Source organism: Pseudophryne corroboree, chromosome 1 (assembly GCF_028390025.1).
Source record: "Pseudophryne corroboree isolate aPseCor3 chromosome 1, aPseCor3.hap2, whole genome shotgun sequence".
NCBI classification, from domain to species: domain Eukaryota; kingdom Metazoa; phylum Chordata; class Amphibia; order Anura; family Myobatrachidae; genus Pseudophryne; species Pseudophryne corroboree.
In genome coordinates, this window is record NC_086444.1 from 1100128119 (window position 1) to 1100155607 (window position 27489).

At 47.5% G+C, this 27489-nt stretch overlaps 1 protein-coding gene across 2 annotated transcripts in view; it reads right to left on the reverse strand.

Annotated features, from left to right (window-relative positions):
- Positions 1-378: 378 nt before the first annotated feature.
- Positions 379-27489, reverse strand: part of SEL1L3 (SEL1L family member 3) — a 169572-nt gene continuing 142461 nt past the window's right edge. For both annotated transcript variants that reach the window (XM_063922085.1, XM_063922077.1), the window contains 3 exons: positions 17559-17661; positions 17415-17478; positions 379-1495 (listed from right to left, as the gene is read on the reverse strand). In XM_063922085.1, coding sequence (XP_063778155.1) covers positions 1332-1495; positions 17415-17478; positions 17559-17661 — 331 coding nt within the window. In that variant the 3' untranslated portion in view covers positions 379-1331. The remainder of the gene's footprint in view (positions 1496-17414; positions 17479-17558; positions 17662-27489) is intronic.

Consider the following 27489-nt stretch of genomic DNA (forward strand, 5'->3'; position numbering starts at 1 on the left):
GCCACCAGGGGATGTATTTAGCTCCCCGACGTTCACTATGCCGGCAGTCAGAAGACCGACACTGGAAGCCTGACATCACTCAGAATCCCGATGCCTGAATCCAAACAGCCAGAATCCTGAAGGTAAGTATGCTGGGGAGGGGTAGGATTAGGCTGCGGGGGGGACGTTAGAGTTAGGCACTAGGGGAGATTTAGGATTAAGCTGCGGGGAGGGGAGGGTTAGGGAGAGGTAAGAGGTAGGATTAGCTTACCTTTCAAAAAGTATTGGGATTCTAACCCGTGGGATGGCCCTGTTGGTATTCTGACCGTCTCCCGTACCCAACCTGCCACCAGTCTGGTGTGATTTGTACAATTAAATGACAAAGCACCGCACATGCAATTATCACAGTGGTAGAGTTTTATTTCACTTTTAGGTTGAACCAGACAGGATATTGTTTATTGGCTTTACTACTGACTTCTTCTGCAGCCTGATAAAGCCATATTACATACTGTAGCTTCTCACCACCCCATAGTAAGTAATGCCATAGACTAAAACATTTATTAAAAAAAAAAAGTCATAGTGGAGAATTTTATTCTTTGCAATATCCGTAAAGTGCAAACCACAGAGCTGCATAGGAAATACTGCAGTGCTGCCTGTTGGGGTTGGGTATGCGTGACCGGTGGTAGGGATCCTGGCAGTCAGCCATACCGACTCCGGGATCCATGCTGCCGGAATGCCAACGGGGTGGCGAGTGCAATGGAGCCCCTTGCAGGCTCACTGCTCTCGCCACGCTGTGGGCACGGTGGCAAGCTGCACCCAAAACAGGTTATATTCCCACTCTATGACTGTCGCGGACACCCACAAGTGGGAATAGACCCTATATGTTGGGATCAAGCGTGTCGGCATTTTAAGCAGTCGGGATTCCGGCATTAGGATACTGACCGCAGGGATTCTGACTGCCAGTAACATAACCTCATCCCGCCTATTGTTAGCTCTCAGGGACATGGCCACCAAATATTGCAGCAGCACATCGTCGAAGGATTTAATTTCTCCTATATTGTTCTAAAATGTTGCCATAATTTGGTTCTGTATGCATTACAAACTCACTTCATCCACCCCCACATTTAGAAACCTGCTTACCCTGTCATGCTCACATCCCCCCCATGTAAAATAATCCTTCATATACAGTAGTCAGATTCACAGCATTGGTAGCAAAAAAACGCTAAGCCCTCAACTATCCACAATCTTGGACTTACGATGGATATATAACACTAACACAGTGCTTACAGCAAATGACAACTTTATACTGTACACAAAATCTCTGTTTTAGAGTCATCTCCGTATGCCCTGTGTCATCTATGCAAGTCTGTGTTCCTGGTCTCCAAACGTTGCGGTGCAAAGTCAGCTGTGACAGAAGGCTCTCTCTGGTCAGACCTTGGTGCAGGAACATTGGAGGTATCATCTTGTGGCGGTGAGCTGTTTACATTCTCATTTCTTCTGATCTGCACAGCACGGTCTGAAAGTTGCACATGACAGAATGAGATGCTAGTTGCAATTAAACTAATAAGTGTAATGATCTAAGTGATGATTTGTAGCACATGGGATTATGGTCTATGAAAGTGAAGAGAGGTGTGGGCCACTTATCCAACTACAACTTCTAATTAAATGAAAATAATGGTACAGTTGGTGTTGGCTCTTTTTCATGACCTACAATAGGCTTGTACTCACAGTTGACACTTATAATATGAATTATAAAGTAAGCATGGTTGTTGTGAGGGCAGCAAATAGTTTGCAAGATTCAGTTTTGTAACTTGTAGATCAAAAACTAAATAGTCCTACAGGTAATAGAGAGGTCCTACTGGGATACAATCTAGTTGATGACTACAACACATGCACAAGGTACAGTCCTACAGGTAATGGAGAGGTCCTGCTGGGGTGCAATCTAGTTGATGAATACTACACAAGGTACAGTCCTAGAAGTAATGGAGAGATCCTATTGGGATGCGATCTACTTGATGTACACTATAAAAGGTACAGTCCTACAAGTAATGGAGAGGTCCTGCTGGGATGCGATCTTGTTGATGAATACTATGCAAGGTACAGTCCTACAAGTAATGGAGAGGTCCTGCTGGGATGCGATCTAGTTGATGAATACTACACAAGGTACAGTCCTACAAGTAATAGAGAGGTCTTGCTGGGATGCGATCTAGTTGATGAATACTACACAAGGTACAGTCCTACAAGTAATGGAGAGGTCCTGCTGGGATGCGATCTAATTGATGTATACTACACAAGGTAAAGTCCTAGAGGTAATGGAGAGGTCCTGCTGGGATGCGATCTAATTGATGTATACTACACAAGGTACAGTCCTACAAGTAATGGAGAGGTCCTGCTGGGATGCGATCTAGTTGATGAATATTACACAAGGTACAGTCCTACAAGTAATGGAGAGGTCCTGCTGGGATGCGATCTAATTGATGTATACTACACAAGGTAAAGTCCTAGAGGTAATGGAGAGGTCCTGCTGGGATGCGATCTAGTTGATGAATACTACACAAGGTACAGTCCTAGAGGTAATGGAGAGGTCCTGCTGGGATGCGATCTAGTTGATTAATACTAAACAAGGTATTATTCATAATTCATAGAGGCCCAAAAACTTGAATAAAACAGATACCTAAAGAACTCATACAAACAGAGGATATCTTCTGAAGGGCACACCATGACGCCATACAGACTCATTATAATAAACAACAAAATCAAATTTAAATTTACATTACTGACCCCTTCGCCCTATATACCAAATTAAAAGCAGGGAGTTGCACACAGAAAAACCTATAGTAATTAGTACGTCCTGCAGGTCATACAATAGAACACACATTTATGCATTGTATACAGATAGGATCTTCTTGTCTGTGAGCTCTGAATGTAACTAGATCATTTACACTTTATATACTTTTAACTTCCTTTACGTCTTACACATGCTGACATGTTAGTGGGTCGCACATATCTCATAGGGTCATTGGAGTTTCCACAATACCAAACAGATTTAGGATTAACCCAAACCTTACAACACAACAGCGGGGGAAATTCCTTACAACCTAACCCTCAGGTGTATGTAAACCAACCCACAACATCAGCTCTATAGTTATCTGTAACCTGTCAGGAATGGTGATGGTAGAAGGGTGGAAATGTGAGCACAGGGCTGACACTCCATGCATTAAGTTCATTATCTCCATTTCTCTTTAAACAGCATTAATAAAAGAGGTTTGCTAATGGCCAGCTCAGATAACATTGCAAATAAAGACCAGACTGAAATCCTGAAAAAGACAGATGGAGCCACAACAAACATTTAAGGGGGGTACACACGGAGCGATAATCTAAGCAATCTGACTAGATTGCTTAGATTTTCAGCAACATCGCTCCGTGTGTAGCCCCCTCAGCGATAGCGATGCGCGGCCCCGCACATTGCTATCGCTGCTGCTAGATTGGCCTGCATGCAGGCCAATCTATCGGGTCGCTCACTTCACCCGCTGGGTGAAATGAGCGGCCCCCCCGTCTCCCCCCGCACGCTCAGCACAGATTGCGCTGTGCTGAGCGCCGGGAGAGATGTGTGCTGAGCGGTTCGCTCAGCACACATCTCTCCCAAATCGGGCCGTGAGTACTGGCCTTTACCTACAGAATTCTACATCTAGGCAACTGTTGAACATAAAGAAAAGCTGGTATATACTAAAGCCTGTTTTATCTCTGTTCCAAAACAAGGTGCAAATTACAGCATAAAGGTTTATGTTGTTTAAACTTATACAGAAAATAGTATCCGGGCACTTAGCGAGCATGCCATTAGACCCATGGCTGTATTACCACTCACAGACAGCACCTACTGAAGTGTCCTCACACATCTTGCCTCAATACGCCACGTAGCGGGTGATGCCTGGCATCAGTGAGCTGACAGATCCGTGCAACTCTGTTAGCGTTGGGCATCTCTTTTTCAGAAAATGCATCTTATTTGCATCTCTGTGCAGACTGATTAAATGATATGCGGCATGCCTATATTCTCTGTGCATCTGCGGCTGTATCTGCATACAAAATTGTACATTACAGTGTTCTAGGAAAACACTGTAACAGCATTTCATATGCAGATACAGCCACAGGCACACACAGAATATAGGCAGAGAGGCGAGATGCAAGTGGACACATCTGTATACTGTATTTTAAGATCCTCTACAGCCAGGCAATTCTAGAAAAAATTGCAACAGAAGTACCTTCAACATTCTTTCCCTAAATCAAATAGATTGTAAGCTCTTGCAACTAAGACCCTCTCTCCACTTTGTCTTCTCTACATAATTATGGGGGTCATTCCGAGTTGTTCGCTCGCAAGCTGCTTTTAGCAGCTTTGCACACGCTAAGCCGCCACCTACTGGGAGTGAATCTTAGCTTATCAAAATTGCGAACGAAAGATTAGCAGAATTGCGAATAGACACTTCTTAGCAGTTTCTAAATAGCTCCACACTTACTCTGCATCTGCGATCAGTTCAGTGCTTGTCGTTCCTGGTTTGACGTCACAAACACACCCAGCGTTAGCCCAGACACTCCTCCGTTTCTCCAGCCACTCCCGCATTTTTCCCAGAAACGGTAGCGTTTTTTCACACACACCCATAAAACGTCCAGTTTCCGCCCAGAAACACCCACTTCCTGTCAATCACATTACGATCACCAGAACGAAGAAAAAACCTCGTAATGCCGTGAGTAAAAAACCTAACTGCATAGCAAATTTACTTGGCGCAGTCGCACTGCGGACATTGCGCATGCGCATTAGCGACTAATCGCTCCGTTGCGAGAAAAAAATAACGAGCGAACAACTCGGAATGACCCCCTATGTTAGGATGTAATCAGGATCCCAGCAGTCAGATTCCAACAGTCAGAATCCCAACTCCAGAATCCCAATGTTAGGTTGCAGGAGGGGTAGGTTTGGGGAAGGGTTAGGGGTAAAATACCAGGATCCATAGGCAAACTGAGCATTGGGGTTCAGCTGTCAGAATTCTGACCGCCAGGATCCCAACCACCAGTATTTTGATAACAACCCATTATGTAATGATGTATTTATGTAATGTTGTGAAATTGTCTGTATCAGTTTGTACATTTGCAACAAGCTGCCAGTTCTATCCCTTTTGTACTGTGCTACGGAACCATAAGGCGGATAATAAGCAAAAGATAAAAAATAGGATTTTAGCACCTACCGGTAAATCCTTTTCTCCTAGTCCGTAGAGGATGCTGGGGACTCCAAAAGGACCATGGGGTATAGACGGGATCCGCAGGAGCTTGGGCACACTATAAAGACTTAAACTGGGTGTGAAATGGCTCCTCCCTCTATGCCCCGCCTCCAGACATCAGTTATAGGAACTGTGCCCAGGAGAGATGGACATTTCGAGGAAAGGATTTTTGTTTAAACAAAGGGCGAGAAACATACCAGCCCACACCACAACATACCGTACAACTGGAACAGTATAGAACCAGATAACCGTATGAATTAACAACAGCAACAAGCTGAAGAAACTAATACACAACCCATGTGTAAACAAATATAACCAGTAATACTACAACTGCGAGTAACAGTCCGCACTGGGATGGGCGCCCACATCCTCTAGGGACTAGGAGAAAAGGATTTACCGGTAGGTACTAAAATCCTATTTTCTCTTACGTCCTAGAGGATGCTGGAGACTCCAAAAGGACCATGGGGTCTATACCAAAGCTCCAGACCGGGCGGGAGAGTGCGGACGACTCTGCAGCATAGATTGAGCAAACATGAGGTCCTCCTCAGCCAGGGTATCAAACTTGTAAAACTTAGCAAATGTGTTTGAACCCGACCACGTAGCTGCTCTGCAAAGTTGAAGTGCCGAGACCCCTCGGGCAGCCGCCCAAGATGAGCCCACCTTCCTGGTAGAATGGGCTTTTACCGATTTCGGCAATGGTAACCCAGCCGAAGAATGAGACTGCTGAATCGTACTACAAATCCAGCGTGCAATGGTCTGCTTGGAAGCAGGATGACCAATCTTGTTGGAAGCATATAGGACAAACAAAGCCTCTGTTTTCCTGGTAAGGGCCGTCCTGGCGACGTAAATATTCAAAGCTCTAAAAACATCAAGAGATTTTGGAACCGCCACAGCATCCGTAGGCACAGGCACCACAATAGGTTGGTTAATGTGAAAAGAAGAAACAACCTTCGGCAGAAATTGTTGACAAGTCCTCAATTCCGCTCTAAATGAATGGAATATCAAATAAGGACTCTTGTGAGACAAGGCCGCCAACTCTGACACTCGCCTGGCAGACGCCAGAGCTAAAAGCATGACCACTTTCCAAGTGAGAAACTTTAACTCAACCTTACGCAAAGGTTCAAACCAGTGAACTTCAACACCACTTCAAGATCCCACGGCGCTACAGGCGGCACAAATGGAGGATGGATATGCAGCACTCCCTTCACGAAAGTCTGAACCTCTGGAAGGACGGCCAATTATTTTTGAAAGAAAATAGATATAGCGAAAATCTGCACTTTGATGGAACCTAATTTCAGGCCTGCATCGACGCCTGCCTGCAAAAAATGAAAGAAACGACCCAGCCGAAATTTGTCCGTAGGAGCTTTCTTGGCTTCACACCACGACACATATTTTCTCCAAATACGGTGATAATGCTTTGCCGTGACCTCCTTTCTAGCTTTAAGGAGAGTGGGGATGACCTCCCCAGGAATACCCTTCCGAGCTAGGATTTGGCGTTCAACTTCCATGCCGTCAAACGCAGCCGCGGTAAGTCCGGAAACACGCAGGGCTCCTGTAGCAACAGGTCCTCTCTTAGAGGAAGCGTCCAAGGATCTTCTACTAGCAATTCCTGAAAATCCGGATACCAGGCCCTCCGTGGCCAATCTGGAACGACAAGTATTGCCTGAACCCTTGTTCGTCGTACGATCCTCAGCACCTTTGGGATGAGAGGAAGCGGAGGGAACACATAGACCGACTGAAACATAGAAACAGAGAATTTGACGGCAGATAAGAACCACTTGGCCCATCTAGTCTGCCCCTTTTTTTTTATCCTTTAGGTAATCTCAACCCTTTTTGAACCTTAATTCTTTGTAAGGATATTCATATGCCTATCCCAAGCATGTTTAAACACCCACGGAGTTACCAGGGCGTCCACTGCACTGGCTTAGGGGTCTCGTGACCTGGAACAATACCTCGGAAGCTTCTTGTTGAGGCGAGACGCCATCATGTCTACCAGAGGAAGTCCCCAACGCTCTGTCACTTTCGCAAACACCTCTTGATGAAGAGCCCACTCTCCCGGATGTAGATCGTGCCTGCTGAGGAAGTCTGCTTCCCAGTTGTCCACGCCCGGAAGGAAGACGGCTGACAGGGCGCTCACGAGCTGTTCCGCCCAGCGAAGGATTCTTGTGGCCTCCGCCATAGCTACCCTGCTCCTTGTTCCGCCTTGGCGGTTTACGTACGCCACCGCTGTTATGTTGTCCGACTGGATCAGGACAGGATGACCTTGAAGAAGGCTCTTCACTTGTAGGAGGCCTTTGTAAATGGCTCTTAGCTCGAGAACATTTATGTGGAGACAAGACTCCTGGTTTGACCATTTTCCCTGGTAATTTCTTCCTTGCGTGACTGCGCCCCAGCCCCGGACACTTGCATCTGTTGTCAGCAGGACCCAGTCCTGGATTCCGAAGCGGCGTCCCTCTAGAAGGTGAGAGCTTTGCAACCACCACAGAAGGTAAATCCTGGCCCTGGAGGACAGACTGATTTTCCGATGCATGTGCAGGTGAGATCCGGACCATTTGTTCAGTAGATCCCACTGAAACACCCGGGCATGAAACCTGCCAAACGGAATGGCTTCGTAAGCCGCAACCATCTTCCCCAGAACCCGAGTACATTGATGAATCGACACACTTGTCGGTCTCAGAAGCTCCCTGACCGTTGTATGTATTTCCAGAGTTTTGTCCTCCGGAAGAAACACTCTCTGCAGCTCTGTGTCCAGAATCATGCCCAGAAAGGGCAGCCGAGTGACCGGGATCAACTGAGACTTTGGCAAATTTAGTATCCAACCGTGATGTCGCAGAACCGACAGGGAGAGATCCACATTTCTTAACAACTGTTCCTTGGACCTCGTCTTTATCAGGAGATCGTCCAAGTACAGGATAATTGTGACCCCTTGCTTGCGCAGAAGAACCATCATCTCTGCCATCACCTTGGTGAAAACCCTCGGGGCCGTGGAAAGCCCAAACGGCAATGCCTGAAATTGGTAATGACAATCCTGTACCGCGAAACTCAGGAAGGCTTGATGAGGAGGGAATATCGGGATGTGTAAGTAAACATCCTTTATGTCGACCGACGCCATAAAATCTCCCCCTTCGAGGCTGGAGATCACCGCTCGAAGAGACTCCATCTTGAACTTGAAAGTTTTCAAGTATGGATTGAGGGATTTAGGTTCAGAATCGGTCTGACCGAACCGTCCGGCTTCGGCACCACAAAGAGGCTCGAATAGAACCCTTTCCCCCGATCTGACGGGGGAACCGGCACCACGACCCTCTGTTGACACAACTTTTGTATCGCATCTCTTACCACCTCTCTCTCGGGAAGAGAAGATGGCAAGGCCGACACGAAAAACCGGTTGGGGGGCATCTCCTGAAACTCCAGTCTGTACCCTTGGGACACTATGTCTAAGACCCAAGGATCCAGAGCCGAACGAACCCAGTCCTGACTGAAGGATCAGAGACGACTCCCCACCGGTAGGGACTCCCCCAGGGGAGCCCCAGCGTCATGCGGTGGGCTTGGTAGAGGCAGGGGAGGACTTTTGGTCCTGGGTGCCTGATACTGCAGGCGGCTTCCTTCCCCTACCTCTACCCTTTGAAGCGAGGAAGGATGAGCCCCTACTTCTTCTGTATTTATTAGGCCGAAAGGACTGCATCTGCTGATGGGGTGCCTTCTTCTGTTGTGTGGGAGCATAAGGAAGAAAAGATGACTTACCCGCCGTAGCGGTCGACACCAGGTCAGCCAGGCCTTCACCGAACAAGACACTACATTTAAAAGGAAGAGCTTCCATATTCTTCTTGGAGTCGGCATCAGCATTCCATTGGTGAATCCACAGCGCCCTCCTGGACGAAATTGCCATGGCATTGGCTCTTGATCCCAAGAGACCAACATCCCTCGCTGCATCCTTTAGGTGATCTGCAGCGTCCTTAATATAACCAAGAGTCAGAAGAATATTATCTTTATCAAGAGCATCCATATCAGAAGCCAAATTTTCAGCCCACTTTGCAATAGCACTACTCACCCATACCGACGCGACAGCAGGTCTGAGCAATGCACCAATATTGACGAAAAGGGACTTCAAAGTCGTCTCCAGCTTACGATCCACCGGATCCTTAAGGGCTGCCGTGTCAGGAGACGGAAGAGCCACCTTCTTGGACAATCGGGATAGAGCCTTGTCCACATTTGGAGACGACTCCCATTTTGCCCTATCGTCAGAGGGAAAAGGATATGCCATCAAAATTCGCTTAGGAATCTGCCACCTTTTTTCAGGCGACTCCCAAGCCTTTTCACAAAGCGCATTCATTTCATGAGAGGGAGGAAATTTTACCTCAGGCCTTTTCCCCTTAAATAAACAAATTCTTGTGTCAGGAACGGCAGGTTCCTCAGAGATATGTAACACATCTTTAATGGCAATAATCATATACTGAATACTCTTGACAACCCGTGGATGCAAATAACCCTTATTTAAATCGACATCGGAATCAGAGTCCGTGTCGGTACCTGTATCTGCCATCTGGTTAAAAGCACGCTTCTGTGACCCTGGGGCTGTTTGTACCTGAGACAATGCGTCCTCCACCGACTGTCTCCATGTTTGTGTCTGAGAATCAGATTTATCCAGTCTCTTTGACAATAAAGCCATATTTGTATTCAGTGTACTTAGCATAGTCATCCAATCAGCCATCGGCTGTGCCGACAGACACATACTTAAATCTTTTTCAGCAGCCCCCATAACTTCCTCCGGGGAGGAACACCCAGGCTCAGACATGTCGACACCTCGTGCCGACACACTCACAGAGTCCACAAACCCGGGGACAGACCCACAGAGAAGCCCTTAGGGAGAACACAGAGAGAGTATGCCAGCTCACACCCCCAGCGCCCATACACTAACCGAAGCTAGTAATATGTTCAGCGCCAGCTATATAATTGAAAGACACCAAATTTAATGTGCCCCCCCCCCCCCCGTATACTTGCGGGAGCCTAGAGGTCCGGGCGGCGTCTCTGCAGCACTGGAGATAGGAGAAAATGGCGCTGGTGAGCAAAGTGTGGCTAAGCCCCGCCCCCTTCCAGGCGCGCTGTAGCCCGCTAAAATTTGAATGTGAAATCTGGCGGGGGAACTCTATACAGTGATCGGACACTGTATAGCCCATCTTTTGCCAGCCAAAACCTCAGTAACTGCTGCCCAGGGCGCTCCCCCCTAGCGCCCTGCACCCTGTAAGTGCCGTTGGTGAAGTGTGTGGGAGCATGGAGCGCAGCGCTACCGCTGCGCTGTACCTCCGTTACTGAAGTTTTCTGCCGTCACTGAAGTCTTCGGTTCTTCTAATACTCACCTGGCTTCTTTCTTCTGGCTTCTGTGAGGGGGGTGACGGAGCGGCTCCGGGAACACGCAGCTAGGCGAACCAAGTGATCGAACCCTCTGGAGCTAATGGTGTCCAGTAGCCTAAGAAGCAGAGCCCTTAACTAAGAAGAAGTAGGTCTGACTTCTCTCCCCTCTGTCCCACGATGCAGGGAGCCTGTAGCCAGCAGGTCTCCCTGAAAATAAAAAACCTAACAAAAGTCTTTTTCCAGAGAAACTCTGTAGAGCTCCCCTAGTGTGTGTCCAGTCACTCCTGGGCACAAAGTCTAACTGAGGTCTGGAGGAGGGTCATAGAGGGAGGAGCCAGTTCACACCCAGTTTAAGTCTTTATAGTGTGCCCAAGCTCCTGCGGATCCCGTCTATACCCCACGGTCCTTTTGGAGTCCCCAGCATCCTCTAGGACGTAAGAGAAATAATAATAATAATAATAATAATAATATCAATAATAACAAAACTCATGCACCCAAAGTCTTGGCTTTTCCAGAAATCCTGTCCTGCTGACACATGGAAACTCCCATTCATACTTAATAGCAAGGTTTCTGAAATAAATCTTTCTCTATCGTCCTAAGTGGATGCTGGGGTTCCTGAAAGGACCATGGGGAATAGCGGCTCCGCAGGAGACAGGGCACAAAAAAGTAAAGCTTTACTAGGTCAGGTGGTGTGCACTGGCTCCTCCCCCCATGACCCTCCTCCAGACTCCAGTTAGATTTTGTGCCCGAACGAGAAGGGTGCAATCTAGGTGGCTCTCCTAAAGAGCTGCTTAGAGAAAGTTTAGTTTAGGTTTTTTTCTTTACAGTGAGTCCTGCTGGCAACAGGATCACTGCAACGTGGGACTTAGGGGGAAAGTAGTAAACTCACCTGCATGCAGAGTGGATTTGCTGCTTGGCTACTGGACACCATTAGCTCCAGAGGGATCGAACACAGGCCCAGCCGTGGAGTCCGGTCCCGGAGCCGCGCCGCCGACCCCCTTGCAGATGCTGAAGCGTGAAGAGGTCCGGAAACCGGCGGCTGAAGACTCCTCAGTCTTCATAAGGTAGCGCACAGCACTGCAGCTGTGCGCCATTTTCCTCTCAGCACACTTCACTGGGCAGTCACTGAGGGTGCAGAGCGCTGGGGGGGGGCGCTCTGAGAGGCAAATATAAACCTTATACAAGGCTAAAAATACCTCACATATAGCCCATAGGGGCTATATGGAGATATTTAACCCCTGCCTGACTGGAAAAATAGCGGGAGAAGAACCCGCCGAAAAAGGGGCGGGGCCTATCTCCTCAGCACACGGCGCCATTTTCTGTCACAGCTCCGCTGGTCAGAACGGCTCCCAGGTCTCTCCCCTGCACTGCACTACAGAAACAGGGTAAAACAGAGAGGGGGGGCACATTAATGGCTATATATATATATATATTAAAGCAGCTATAAGGGAGCACTTAATATAAGGATATCCCTTGTATATATAGCGCTTTGTGGTGTGTGCTGGCAGACTCTCCCTCTGTCTCCCCAAAAGGGCTAGTGGGTCCTGTCTTCATTAGAGCATTCCCTGTGAGTTTGCGGTGTGTGTCGGTACGTGGTGTCGACATGTATGAGGACGATATTGGTGTGGAGGCGGAGCAATTGCCAAATATGCAGATGTCACCCCCCAGGGGGTCGACACCAGAATGGATGCCTTTATTTGTGGAATTACGTGATGGTTTATCTTCCCTTAAACAGTCAGTTGAGGACATGAGGCGGCCGGACAATCAATTAATGCCTGTCCAGGCGCCTCAAACACCGTCAGGGGCTGTAAAACGCCCTTTGCCTCAGTCGGTCGACACAGACCCAGACACGGGCACTGATTCCAGTGACGACGGTAGAAATTCAAACGTATTTTCCAGTAGGGCCACACGTTATATGATTTTGGCAATGAAGGAGACGTTACATTTAGCTGATACTACAGATACCGTAAAACAGGGTATTATGTATGGTGTGAAAAAACTACAAACAGTTTTTCCTGAATCAGAAGAATTAAATGACGTGTGTGATGAAGCGTGGGTTGCTCCTGATAAAAAGTTGATAATTTCAAAAAAGTTATTGGCATTATACCCTTTCCCGCCAGAGGTTAGGGCGCGCTGGGAAACACCCCCTAAGGTGGACAAGGCGCTCACACGCTTATCCAAACAAGTGGCGTTACCCTCTCCTGAGACGGCCGCACTTAAGGATCCATCAGATAGAAAGATGGAAGTTATTCAAAAGAATATATACACACATGCAGGTGTTATACTACGACCAGCTATAGCAACTGCCTGGATGTGCAGTGCTGGAGTAGTTTGGTCAGAATCCCTGATTGAAAATATTGATACCCTAGATAGGGACAATGTTTTACTGTCGTTAGAACAAATAAAGGATGCATTTATCTATATGCGTGATGCACAGAGGGATATTTGCACACTGGCATCTCGGGTGAGTGCTATGTCCATTTCAGCCAGAAGAGCCTTATGGACACGACAGTGGACAGGCGATGCGGATTCAAAACATCACATGGAGGTTTTGCCGTATAAAGGGGAGGAGTTATTTGGAGTTGGTCTATCAGACTTGGTGGCCACGGCTACTGCCGGGAAATCCACTTTTTTACCTCAAGTCACTCCCCAACAGAGAAAGGCACCGACCTTTCAACCGCAGCCTTTTCGCTCCTACAAAAATAAGAGAGCAAAGGGCTTGTCGTACCTGCCACGAGGCAGAGGAAGAGGGAAGAGACACCAACAGGCAGCTCCTTCCCAGGAACAGAAGCCCTCCCCGGCTCCTGCAAAAACCTCAGCATGACGCTGGGGCCTCTCAAGCGGACTCGGGGACAGTGGGGGGCCGTCTCAAAAATTACAGCGCGCAGTGGGCTCACTCGCAGGTAGACCCCTGGATCCTGCAGATAATATCTCAGGGGTACAGGTTGGAATTAGAGACGGATCCTCCTCATCGTTTCCTGAAGTCTGCCTTACCAACCGTCTCTTCCGAAAGGGAGAGGGTGTTGGAAGCCATTCACAAGCTGTACGCTCAGCAGGTGATAGTCAAAGTACCCCTATTACAACAAGGAAAGGGGTATTATTCCACTCTATTTGTGGTACCGAAGCCGGATGGCTCGGTAAGGCCTATTCTAAATCTGAAGTCCTTGAACCTCTACATAAAAAAGTTCAAGTTCAAGATGGAGTCACTCAGAGCAGTGATAGCGAACCTGGAAGAAGGGGACTTTATGGTATCCTTGGACATCAAGGATGCGTATCTACACGTTCCGATTTACCCCGCACACCAGGGGTACCTCAGGTTCATTGTTCAAAACTGTCACTATCAGTTTCAGACGCTGCCGTTCGGATTGTCCACGGCGCCTCGGGTCTTTACCAAGGTAATGGCCGAGATGATGATTCTTCTTCGAAGAAAAGGCGTATTAGTTATCCCATACTTGGACGATCTCCTAATAAGGGCAAGGTCCAGAGAACAGCTGGAGACAGCTTTAGCACTATCTCAAGAGGTGCTAAGACAACACGGGTGGATTCTGAATATTCCAAAATCCCATTTAATCCCGACAACTCGTCTGCTGTTCCTAGGAATGATTCTGGACACGGTTCAGAAAAAGGTTTTCCTTCCAGAGGAAAAAGCCTAAAACCAGGAAAAGTGTCAGTACATCAATGCAAGAGTCCTGGGAAAAATGGTGGCTTCTTACGAAGCAATTCCATTCGGCAGATTCCATGCAAGAATATTCCAAAGGGATCTGTTGGACAAATGGTCAGGGTCGCATCTGCAGATGCACCTGCGAATAACCCTGTCACCAAAGACAAGGGTGTCACTTCTGTGGTGGTTGCAGAAGGCTCACCTATTAGAAGGCCGCAGATTCGGCATTCAGGATTGGATCCTGGTGACCACGGACGCCAGCCTGAGAGGCTGGGGAGCAGTCACACAAGGAAGAAACTTCCAGGGAGTATGGACGAGTCTGGAAAAGTCTCTTCACATAAACATTCTGGAACTAAGAGCAATCTACAATGCTCTAAGCCAGGCGGAACTTCTCCTGCAAGGAAAGCCGGTGTTGATTCAGTCGGACAACATCACGGCGGTCGCCCATGTAAACAGGCAGGGCGGCACAAGAAGCAGGAGTGCAATGGCAGAAGCTGCCAAGATTCTTCGCTGGGCGGAGAATCACGTGATAGCACTGTCAGCAGTGTTCATCCCGGGCGTGGACAACTGGGAAGCAGACTTCCTCAGCAGACACGATCTTCATCCGGGAGAGTGGGGTCTACATCCAGAAGTCTTTAACATGTTAATAGACCGTTGGGAAAGACCAATTGTAGACATGATGGCGTCTCGCCTCAACAAGAAACTGGACAAATATTGCGCCAGGTCAAGAGATCCACAGGCAATAGCTGTGGACGCACTGGTAACTCCTTGGGTGTACCAGTCAGTGTATGTGTTTCCTCCTCTGCCGCTCATACCAAAGGTATTGAAGATCATACGGCAAAGAAGAGTAAGAACAATACTAGTGGTTCCGGATTGGCCGAGAAGGACTTGGTATCCGGAACTTCAAGAGATGCTCACGGACGAACCGTGGCCTCTACCTCTGAGAAGGGACCTGCTACAGCAGGGTCCCTGTCTTTTTCAAGACTTACCGCGGCTGCGTTTGACGGCATGGCGGTTGAACGCCAGATCCTAAAAGGGAAAGGCATTCCAGAAGAAGTCATTCCTACCTTGATTAAGGCACGGAAGGAAGTCACCGTGAAACATTATCACCGCATTTGGCGAAAATATGTAGCGTGGTGCGAGGATCGCAGGGTTCCGACGGAGGAATTCCAACTGGGTCGTTTCCTACATTTCCTGCAATCAGGATTATCTATGGGTCTCAAATTGGGATCCATTAAGGTTCAAATTTCGGCCCTGTCAATATTCTTCCAAAAAGAATTGGCCTCTGTCCCTGAGGTCCAGACTTTTGTCAAGGGAGTACTGCATATACAGCCTCCTGTGGTGCCTCCGGTGGCACCGTGGGATCTAAATGTAGTTTTAGATTTCCTCAAATCCCATTGGTTTGAACCATTGAAAAAGGTGGATTTGAAATATCTCACATTGAAAGTGACTATGTTACTAGCCCTGGCCTCTGCCAGGAGAGTATCTGAATTGGCGGCTTTATCTTATAAAAGTCCTTATCTAATCTTCCATTCGGATAGGGCAGAACTGCGGACTCGTCCGCATTTTCTCCCTAAAGTGGTATCAGCATTTCATCTGAACCAACCTATTGTGGTGCCTGCGGCCACTAGCGACTTGGAGGACTCCAAGTTGTTGGACGTTGTCAGAGCCTTAAAAATATACATTGCAAGGACGGCTGGAGTCAGAAAATCTGACTCGCTGTTTATATTGTATGCACCCAACAAGTTGGGCGCACCTGCTTCTAAGCAGTCGATTGCTCGTTGGATTTGTAACACAATTCAACTTGCACATTCTGTGGCAGGCCTGCCACAGCCTAAAACTGTAAAAGCCCACTCCACAAGGAAGGTGGGCTCATCTTGGGCGGCTGCCCGAGGGGTCTCGGCATTACAACTCTGCCGAGCAGCTACGTGGTCGGGGGAGAACACGTTTGTAAAATTTTACAAATTTGATACCCTGGCAAAGGAGGACCTGGAGTTCTCTCATTCGGTGCTGCAGAGTCATCCGCACTCTCCCGCCCGTTTGGGAGCTTTGGTATAATCCCCATGGTCCTTTCAGGAACCCCAGCATCCACTTAGGACGATAGAGAAAATAAGAATTTACTTACCGATAATTCTATTTCTCGGAGTCCGTAGTGGATGCTGGGCGCCCATCCCAAGTGCGGATTATCTGCAATACTTGTACATAGTTATTGTTAACTAATTCGGGTTATTGTTAAGGAGCCATCTTTAAGAGGCCCTTTCTGTTGTCATACTGTTAACTGGGTTTAGATCACAAGTTGTACGGTGTGATTGGTGTGGCTGGTATGAGTCTTACCCGGGATTCAAAATGCCTCCCTTATTGTGTATGCTCGTCCGGGCACAGTACCTAACTGGAGTCTGGAGGAGGGTCATGGGGGGAGGAGCCAGTGCACACCACCTGACCTAGTAAAGCTTTACTTTTTTGTGCCCTGTCTCCTGCGGAGCCGCTATTCCCCATGGTCCTTTCAGGAACCCCAGCATCCACTACGGACTCCGAGAAATAGAATTATCGGTAAGTAAATTCTTATTTTTTTTCCCATACTGAAGATATACAGTAAAAAAGAAATATGTCAGTTTCCCAGTCTGCGGTGTTTACAGTCACCAGAGATACTTGTATAATTCTAAAGTGGTTCAAGTTTGATTACATTTGACGACTTGAGTGTGTCAAAATTGTTAATGATGCAACTGGTTGGCTCAGCATCGATTGCCTGTTGCAGCCACCCTACAGTTGAATGTAGAAGCTGAAACTCGCATTACCAGTTCGGAGTTCACTGTTATTAAATAAGTTGAAGTATACTGTAAAATGTTGTCTGTTAGAGCTTAAATGATTAGATTTGATTTTGTTTATTATTATTTGAACAACAAACTTTACTGTGTTTGAATTTGAACATCGTTTTTCGCATGGAACTCCAATAAAAATCTATAAAGTGCAGCCACTAGGAACCAACCATCTCAGACATGATGGAACCTGTTTGCATTGCTTGCCTTTTGATTTAGTCTAATGTAAATATTGATAATATGTTGCAAATCTGCAAACTTTATAACAGCGTAGATAAACCACTTTGAGAACCACTTGGAAACACTTGTACCACTAATCTGATGAATATAAGGCGCTCTTACCATGTACAGCATATATGGATTGCACTATGAACACAGCCAGTGTGAGCAACACAAGAAAATAGATCTGGGAAGGAAAAATAAAACGTTTCACAGTTTGCACAACAGTTTTAAAGTAATACTGTGCATGTAGGCTCCATACAGTACCATAGGGGAATGCAGCACGGAATGCCAAGCGTCAGTCAGCTGGAGGTAAAGCAGCACTAGAGTGCAAGGACTCACAGCCTCCTCGTTACTGTGATTCTGGCACCTGCAAAAACCATCAAAGAGAATTAAGTTTTTGGGGTTTTATTTTAATTCATGCCATAATTAAGCTAAAACAAGAAGTATTTTAGGAGAAGATTGGAAAATAGAGAGGAGGCTAGCTGTGATGCATTAAGTGTGCAATATGTTTCAAGGCCTCCATCCAATGTGCATTGCAAATGAGGTTCTCTGTATGGCCGTGTATGGCATTGCTGACTCAGATGGTATATGCGTGCTGGATATAGTACAAGCCCAATATGAAAGTACTGTCTGCTATAGTTTTTGGACCAACTGTTCATTAATAAAAACGTTTACATTCATCTCTTAGAATACTGCTTATTTAAGCCTCCTTTATGTCTTAAATAAATAGTGACAGAGCACTGGAACCCTATTACATGTCTCACATTTCCCTGTATAAATGTTTTAGTGCTGTGTGATTTGCAGCTATAAAATGCTTTGTATATTATAATATGTATATACACATACTGTATATAATATATAATAAGAATTTACTCACCGGTAATTCTATTTCTCGTAGTCCGTAGTGGATGCTGGGAACTCGGTAAGGACCATGGGGAATAGACGGGCTCTGCAGGGACTGGGCACTCTAAAAAAAGATCAGGTACTATCTGGTGTGCACTGGCTCCTCCCTCTATGCCCCTCCTCCAGACCTCAGTTAGGGAAACTGTGCCCGGAAGAGCTGACATTACAAGGAAAGGAAATTTTGAATCCAGGGTAAGACTCATACCAGCCACACCAATCACACCATACAACTTGTGATAACCTTACCCAGTTAACAGTATGAACAACAACTGAGCCTCACTAACCGGATGGCTCATAACAATAACCCTTAGTTAAGCAATAACTATATACACGTATTGCAGAGAGTCCGCACTTGGGACGGGCACCCAGCATCCACTACGGACTAGGAGAAATAGAATTACCGGTGAGTAAATTCTTATTTTCTCTGACGTCCTAGTGGATGCTGGGAACTCCGTAAGGACCATGGGGATTATACCAAAGCTCCCAAACGGGCGGGAGAGTGCGGACGACTCTGCAGCACCGAATGAGCAAACACAAGGTCCTCCTCAGCCAGGGTATCAAACTTATAGAACTTTGCAAATGTGTTTGAACCCGACCAAGTAGCAGCTCGGCAAAGCTGTAATGCCGAGACCCCTCGGGCAGCCACCCAAGAAGAGCCCACCTTCCTTGTGGAATGGGCTTTTACCGATTTTGGATGCGGCAATCCAGCCGCAGAATGAGCCTGCTGAATCGTGCCACAGATCCAGCGAGCAATAGTTTGCTTTGAAGCAGGAGCACCCAGCTTGTTGGGTGCATGCAAGATAAACAGCGAGTCAGTCTTCCTGACTCCAGCCGCTCTGGAAACATATATCTTCAAAGCCCTGACTACGTCCAGCAACTTGGAGTCTTCCAAGTCCCTAGTAGCCGCAGGCACCACAATAGGTTGGTTCAAATGAAACGATGACACCACCTTTGGGAGAAATTGGGGACGAGTCCTCAATTCTGCCCTGCCCATATGGAAGATCAGATATGGGCTTTTACATGACAAAGCCGCCAATTCCGACACACGCCTAGCCGATGCTAAGGCCAACAGCATGACCACTTTCCACGTGAGATACTTGAGTTCCACGGTCTTAAGTGGCTCAAACCAGTTGGATTTCAGGAAATCCAACACAACGTTAAGATCCCAGGGCACTGGTGGCACAAAAGGGGGCTGAATATGCAGCACTCCCTTAACAAATGTCTGAACCTCAGGCAGTGAAGCCAGTTCTCTTTGAAAGAAATGGATAGGGCCGAAATCTGGACCTTTATGGACCCCAATTTTAGGCCCATAGTCACCCCTGACTGTAGGAAGTGCAGGAATCGACCCAGCTGGAATTCCTCCGTAGGGGCCTTCCTGGCCTCACACCAAGCAACATACTTCCGCCATATACGGTGATAATGTTTTGCTGTCACGTCTTTCCTAGCTTTTATCAGCGTAGGAATAACTTCATCTGGAATGCCTTTTTCCGCTAGGATCCGGCGTTCAACCGCCATGCCGTCAAACGCAGCCGCGGTAAGTCTTGGAACAGACAGGGCCCTTGTTGCAGCAAGTCCTGTCTGAGAGGCAGAGGCCATAGGTCCTCTGTGCGCATTTCTTGCAGTTCCGGGTACCAAGTCCTTCTTGGCCAGTCCGGAACAATGAGTATTGTTCTTATTCCTCTCTTTCTTACTAAGAGGAGGAAACACATATACCGACTGGTACACCCACGGTGTCACTAGGGCCTCCACAGCTATCGCCTGAGGGTCCCTTGACCTGGCGCAAAAACGTTTTAGCTTTTTGTTGAGGCGGGACGCCATCATGTCCACCTGTGGTAGTTCCCATCTGTTTGCAATCAGTTGGAAGACTTCTTGATGAAGTCCCCACTCTCCCGGGTGGAGGTCGTGTCTGCTGAGGAAGTCTGCTTCCCAGTTGTCCACTCCCGAAATGAACACTGCTGACAGTGCTTGCACGTGATTCTCCGCCCATCGAAGAATCTTTGTGGCTTCCGCCATTGCCATCCTGCTTCTTGTGCCGCCCTGGCGGTTTACATGGGCGACCGCCGTGATGTTGTCTGACTGAATCAGCACTGGCCGGTTTCGAAGCAGGGGCTCTGCTTGACTCAGGGCGTTGTAAATGGCCCTTAGTTCCAGTATATTTATGTGTAGAGAAGTCTCCGGACTTGACCACAGCCCTTGGAAGTTTCTTCCCTGAGTGACTGCCCCCCACCCTCGGAGGCTTGCATCCGTGGTCACCAGGACCCAGTCCTGTATGCCGAACCTGCGCCCCTCGAGAAGGTGAGCACTCTGCAGCCACCACAGAAGAGACACCCTGGCCCTTGGGGACAGGGTGATCAGCCGATGCATCTGAAGATGCGATCCGGACCACTTGTCCAACAGATCCCACTGAAAGATCCTTGCATGGAACCTGCCGAAGGCAATGGCTTCGTATGAAGCCACCATCTTTCCCAGGACTCGCGTGCAGTGGTGCACCGATACCTGTTTTGGTTTCAGGAGGTCCCTGACCAGAGATGCTAATTCCTGGGCCTTCTCCACCGGGAGAAACACCTTCTTCTGTTCTGTGTCCAGAATCATGCCCAGGAAAAGCAGACGCGTCGTAGGAATCAGCTGCGACTTTGGAACATTCAGAATCCAGCCGTGCTGTGGTAACACTTCCTGAGAGAGTGTTACGCTGATCAACAACTGCTCCCTGGACCTCGCCTTTATGAGGAGATCGTCCAAGTACGGGATAATTATAACTCCCTTCTGCCGAAGGAGTATCATCATTTCGGCCATTACCTTGGTAAATATTCTCGGTGCCGTGGACAGGCCAAACGGCAACGTCTGGAATTGGTAATGACAGTCCTGTACCACAAATCTGAGGTACTCCTGGTGAGGTGGGTAAATGGGGACATGCAAGTAAGCATCTTTGATGTCCAGCGACACCATAAAATCCCCCTCTTCCAGGCTTGCAATAACCGCTCTGAGCGATTCCATTTTGAACTTGAATTTCTTTATATAAGTGTTCAAGGACTTTAAATTCAGAATGGGTCTCACCGAGCCGTCCGGTTTCGGTACCACAACCATTGTGGAATAGTAACCCCTTCCCTGTTGAAGGAGGGGGACCCTGACAATCACTTGCTGGAGGTACAGCTTGTGAATTGCCGCCAGCACTACTTCCCTTTCCATGGGGGAAGCTGGCAAGGCTGATTTGAGGTAACGGCGGGGGGGAGTCGCTTCGAATTCCAGCTTGTATCCCTGAGATACAATTTGTATAGCCCAGAGATCCACCTGTGAGCGAACCCACTGGCTGCTGAAGTTTCGGAGACGCGCCCCCACCGCACCTGGCTCCGCCTGTGGAGCCCCAACGTTATGCGGTGGACTTAGTGGAAGCAGGGGAGGACTTTTGTTCCTGGGAACTTGCTGCATGGTGCAGCTTATTACCGCTACCCCTGCCTCTGGCAAGAAAGGATGCACCCCTGACCCTCTTGCCTTTTTGGGAACGAAAGGACTGCATTTGATAATACGGTGCTTTCTTAGGCTGTGAGGAAACCTGAGGCAAGAAAGTCGACTTTCCAGCTGTCGCTGTAGACACGAGGTCCGAAAGACCGTCCCCAAACAATTCCTCACCCTTATAAGGCAAAACCTCCATGTGTTTTTTTAGAATCAGCATCTCCTGTCCATTGCCGAGTCCATAAGACCCTCCTGGCAGAAATGGACATAGCATTAATTCTAGAGCCCAGCAGGCAAATGTCCCTCTGAGCATCTCGCATATATAAGACGACGTCTTTGATATGGCCCAGGGTTAGCAAAACAGTATCTCTGTCGAGGGAATCTATGTCGTCTAACAGAGTATCTGTCCACGCTGCTACAGCACTACACATCCAGGCTGAAGCAATAGCAGGTCTCAGTAGAGTACGAGAGTGTGTATACACTGACTTCAGGATAGCTTCCTGCTTTCTATCCGCAGGCTCCTTTAGGGCGGCCGTATCCTGAGACGGCAGGGCCACCTTTTTAGATAAGCGTGTCAGCGCCTTGTCCACCCTAGGGGATGTTTCCCAACATAACCTGTCCGTTGGCGGTTAAGGGTACGCCATCAGTAACCTCTTAGAAATCACTAATTTCTTATCAGGGGAACTCCACGCTTCTTCACACAATTCATTTAATTCATCAGATGGGGGAAAAGTCACTGGCTGCTTTTTCTCCCCAAACATATAAACCCTCTTGGTATTAACCGGGTTACTCTCAGAAATGTGTAATACATCTTTCATTGCAATAATCATGTATCGGATGGCCTTAGTCATTTTAGACTGTAAATGTGCCTAGTCATCGTCGACACTGGAGTCGGACTCCGTGTCGGCATCAGTGTCAACCATCTGAGCTAGAGGGCGTTTATGAGCCCCAGACGGTTTCTGAGTCGCCTGGGCAGGCGCGGGCTGAGACCCCGGCTGTCCCAAGGCTGCAGCGTCATCAAACCTTTTATGTAAGGAGTTTACATTGTCATTTAAGACCTTCCACATATCCATCCAATCTGGTGTCGGCCCCGACGGGGGCGATACCACACTTATCTGCCCTTGCTCCGCCTCCACGTAACCTTCCTCATCAAACATGTCGACACAGCCGTACCGACACACCGCGCACACACAGGGAATGCTCAGACTGAGGACAGGACCCCACAAAGTCCTTTGGGGAGACAGAGAGAGAATATGCCAGCACACACCACAGCGCTATATAACACAGGGATTTACACTGCTAATAAGTGATTTTCCCAATAGCTGCTTGTTTGTATTGATTTGCGCCTAAATTTATGTGCCCCCCTCTCTTTTTAACCCGTCTTGTACCTGGATACTGCAGGGGAGAGCCTGGGGAGCATGCTTCCAGCGGAGCTGTGAAGGGAAAATGGCGCTGGTGTGCTGAGGAAGAAGGCCCCGCCCCCTCAGTGGCGGGCTTCTGTCCCGCTTTTAGTGTAAAATAATGGCGGGGGTTTTTACATATATACAGTGCTAGACTGTATATATGTATGTTTTTGTGCCAAAGGTACCTCAATTGCAGCCCAGGGCGCCCCCCCCCCCCAGCGCCCTGCACCCTACAGTGACCGGAGTGTGTAAGTGTGCTGGGAGCAATGGCGCACAGCTGCGGTGCTGTGCGCTACCTTAATGAAGACAGGAGTCTTCAGCCGCCGATTTCGACGTCTTCCAGCTTCTGTTCTTCTGGCTCTGCAAGGGGGACGGCGGCGCGGCTCCGGGAACGGACGATCGAGGACAGGTGCCTGTGTTCGAACCCTCTGGAGCTAATGGTGTCCAGTAGCCTAAGAAGCACAAGCTAGCTGCAAGCAGGTAGGTTTGCTTCTCTCCCCTTAGTCCCACATAGCAGTGAGTCTGTTGCCAGCAGAAACTCACTGAAAATAAAAAACCTAATAAATACTTTCTTTTCTAGTAAGCTCAGGAGAGCCCACTAGGAGCACCCAGCTCTGGCCGGGCACAGATTCTAACTGAGGTCTGGAGGAGGGGCATAGAGGGAGGAGCCAGTGCACACCAGATAGTACCTGATCTTTTTTTTTTAGAGTGCCCAGTCTCCTGCGGAGCCCGTCTATTCCCCATGGTCCTTACGGAGTTCCCAGCATCCACTAGGACGTCAGAGAAATATATATATATATATATATATATATATAGCAAGTGCTGGCTCTCTGGGATGGATTACTGCTCCTCTCCTCTATGCATAAAGAACCAGGCGGCACTCCACGGATTTAAATAAATGAAAAATGTATTCAAAATAAATCAAGCAATGACAAGCATAGTGGACACCAACGTTTCAACGCCTCCTGGGCGTTTTTGTCAAGGTGCTACGCTGTGTAGTGTAAAACAAAAACCAACTAACATTACAGTTGTATTTCCTTACCTTTTAAAGGGTGTATGAGTAAGACTGCCTCCCCTCCATGCCGGCGTCCTCCTGGGACCGGGAGCCGCGTCTCGCAGCCCTTCCGGTTGGACGTAGCGGGCGTGATGACGTTCACCGCTGCGTCCTCTCTGATTGGCCTGCGTGCGCCAGCTCTCCGTTACCAAGGGTACCGTTACTATGGAGACAGAAACTGTTACAGTGCCGTGAATAAACAATGGAGCAACCTAGCTCCGTGATCAGTAATCTAATCAAGTGACTACCTTTCCAGTGCTACTGAGTATTACCACCACCAATTAAAACAACATAGGAACGTACCATAGCACCCCTTATATGTTTTAAACTAAAGTCAGATATCACTTTCTAACTAACTGAATATCGGCACAGGGGTATCTAAAGACTACCCAATACCTCCAAAATTTCTGCTGGGCACATGCATTATACTATATCCACAGCTACTACCAACATATATATACAGACAAAGAAAATTTATATACACAATATACAAAACATATATATATATATATATATATATATATATATATATAACTATACTGCGGAGTGCTAGCTTCTAAGTAAGACTGATCTATTACTACTATACATTACTACTATAACACTTGCCCCCCATTCCTTTCATAGGTATACATTCCACTGAATTTGCTCATTCAGTCCATTGGGGGTCAGAGTGTCCAATTCATGAATCCACTTGGTTTCCTTTTGTGACAAAGTCTTCGCTCTGTCCCCCCCTCTACTCATTTTCGGCACGTGATCAATAATGGTATATTTAAGTTGGCTAAGTTGGTGGTTGGCCTGCTTGAAATGTCTCGCCACCGGCTGATCTTTGCCCTATTCTTCCAAAGTGGCTCTTATCGCCGAGCGATGCAGGGCCATCCTCTCCCGGAAAGTCCTAGTGGTCTGACCCACATAGATCAAACCACATGGGCATACGATCGCATAAATCACAAAGGAAGACGTACACGTGACAAAATGATTAATCACATACTCCCTGGTTGTACGGGGGTGCTTGAATTTCTGTCCTGGGGTCATGAAGTTGCATGTTTCACACTTCAAGCATTTAAAACAGCCCTTTTTGTGTATCACTTCTGGTTTCTTGGACACATCAAGTTTGACTACTAAGTCCTTGTTGTTTCGTCCCCTTTTATACGAGGGCATTATCGTTTTTCCTTTAAAACATGGCGTTTCCGGGTCCGTTGATACTAAGGGCCACAGGGCTTTGGTTGCCCTTGGAAGCACCAGGCTTGCTGTTGAGAATTCCGTAATCAGGGGAATTCTGTTTTCTGCTTGGGCTCTTTGGTGTGGTATGAGGAGAGATTCCCTAGGCTTGTTAAGAATTTCTTCCTTCAACTGTACCAGAGGTTTTTTAGGGTACCCTCTTTGAAGAAATCTATCCACAACATAGTCCAACGCTGGTTCTACTTTTTCTTTCCTACTCGTAATTCTTGCTGCCCTCATTAACCGTGATTTGGGCAAGCCCCTCTTTAGGGCCGGTGGGTGAAAACTGTTATGAAGTAGGAGTGTATTACGATCCGTTGGCTTGTTATACACATTGGTTACTATGTTGTTATTAATAATAGAAATCCTCACATCTAGGAAGTTTATCTCCGTGTAGCTCCAAACTGCTGTCAGTTTCACTGGTGAGTTATTCTTGCTTAGCCTATCCAACAATTCTTGAAGCTCTACGCCAGTGCCCCCCCCAAATTAGGAGCAGATCATCTATGTATCTGCGATACATGCGTATGTGGCTGCTAGTAGAGGGGGAAGACCAGAAGAACTCTTTCTCTACCGCGAACATATATATGTTAGCGTACATTGGAGCCACGTTGGATCCAATAGCACACCCTGTGAGTTGTAGATAATATTGCCGTTGTGTAGAAAATAATTGTGCGTCAAGGTGAAGTGTAGTAACTCAAGAAACAGAGGGATATTCAAGGCTTGAAAGTAGGAGATGCGTATCCTAAAGGAATTGGGAGAAGTCCCCTTGAATACAATACTGTGCACCATGGACGTTAAAAGCCTCTATACCATCAACCCACATGAGGCGGGGATGGAAGCAATGAAAAATGTCCTGGAGGAAAATGAATTTCAAGCCTTGAATATCCCTCTGTTTCTTGAGTTACTACACTTCACCTTGACGCACAACTATTTTCTGCACAACGGGCAATATTATCTACAACTCACAGGGTGTGCTATTGGATCCAACGTGGCTGCAATGTACGCTAACATATATATGTTCGCGGTAGAGAAAGAGTTCTTCTGGTCTTCCCCCTCTACTAGCAGCCACATACGCATGTATCGCAGATACATAGATGATCTGCTCCTAATTTGGGGGGGCACTGGCGTAGAGCTTCAAGAATTGTTGGATAGGCTAAGCAAGAAGAACTCACCAGTGAAATTGACAGCAGTTTGGAGCTACACGGAGATAAACTTCCTAGATGTGAGGATTTCTATTATTAATAACAACATAGTAACCGATGTGTATAACAAGCCAACGGATCGTAATACACTCCTACTTCATAACAGTTTTCACCCACCGGCCCTAAAGAGGGGCTTGCCCAAATCACAGTTAATGAGGGCAGCAAGAATTACGAGTAGGAAAGAAAAAGTAGAACCAGCGTTGGACTATGTTGTGGATAGATTTCTTCAAAGAGGGTACCCTAAAAAACCTCTGGTACAGTTGAAGGAAGAAATTCTTAACAAGCCTAGGGAATCTCTCCTCATACCACACCAAAGAGCCCAAGCAGAAAACAGAATTCCCCTGATTACGGAATTCTCAACAGCAAGCCTGGTGCTTCCAAGGGCAACCAAAGCCCTGTGGCCCCTAGTATCAACGGACCCGGAAACGCCATGTTTTAAAGGAAAAACGATAATGCCCTCGTATAAAAGGGGACGAAACCTCAAGGACTTAGTAGTCAAACTTGATGTGTCCAAGAAACCAGAAGTGATATACAAAAAGGGCTGTTTTAAATGCTTGAAGTGTGAAACATGCAACTTCATGACCCCAGGACAGAAATTCAAGCACCCCCGTACAACCAGGGAGTATGTGATTAATCATTTTGTCACGTGTACGTCTTCCTTTGTGATTTATGCGATCGTGTGCCCATGTGGTTTGATCTATGTGGGTCAGACCACTAGGACTTTCCGGGAGAGGATGGCCCTGCATCGCTCAGCGATAAGAGCCACTTTGGAAGGAAAGGGCAAAGATCAGCCGGTGGCGAGACATTTCAAGCAGGACAACCACCAACTTAGCCAACTTAAATATACCATTATTGATCACGTGCCGAAAATGAGTAGAGGGGGGGACAGAGCGAAGACTTTGTCACAAAAGGAAACCAAGTGGATTCATGAATTGGACACTCTGACCCCCAATGGACTGAATGAG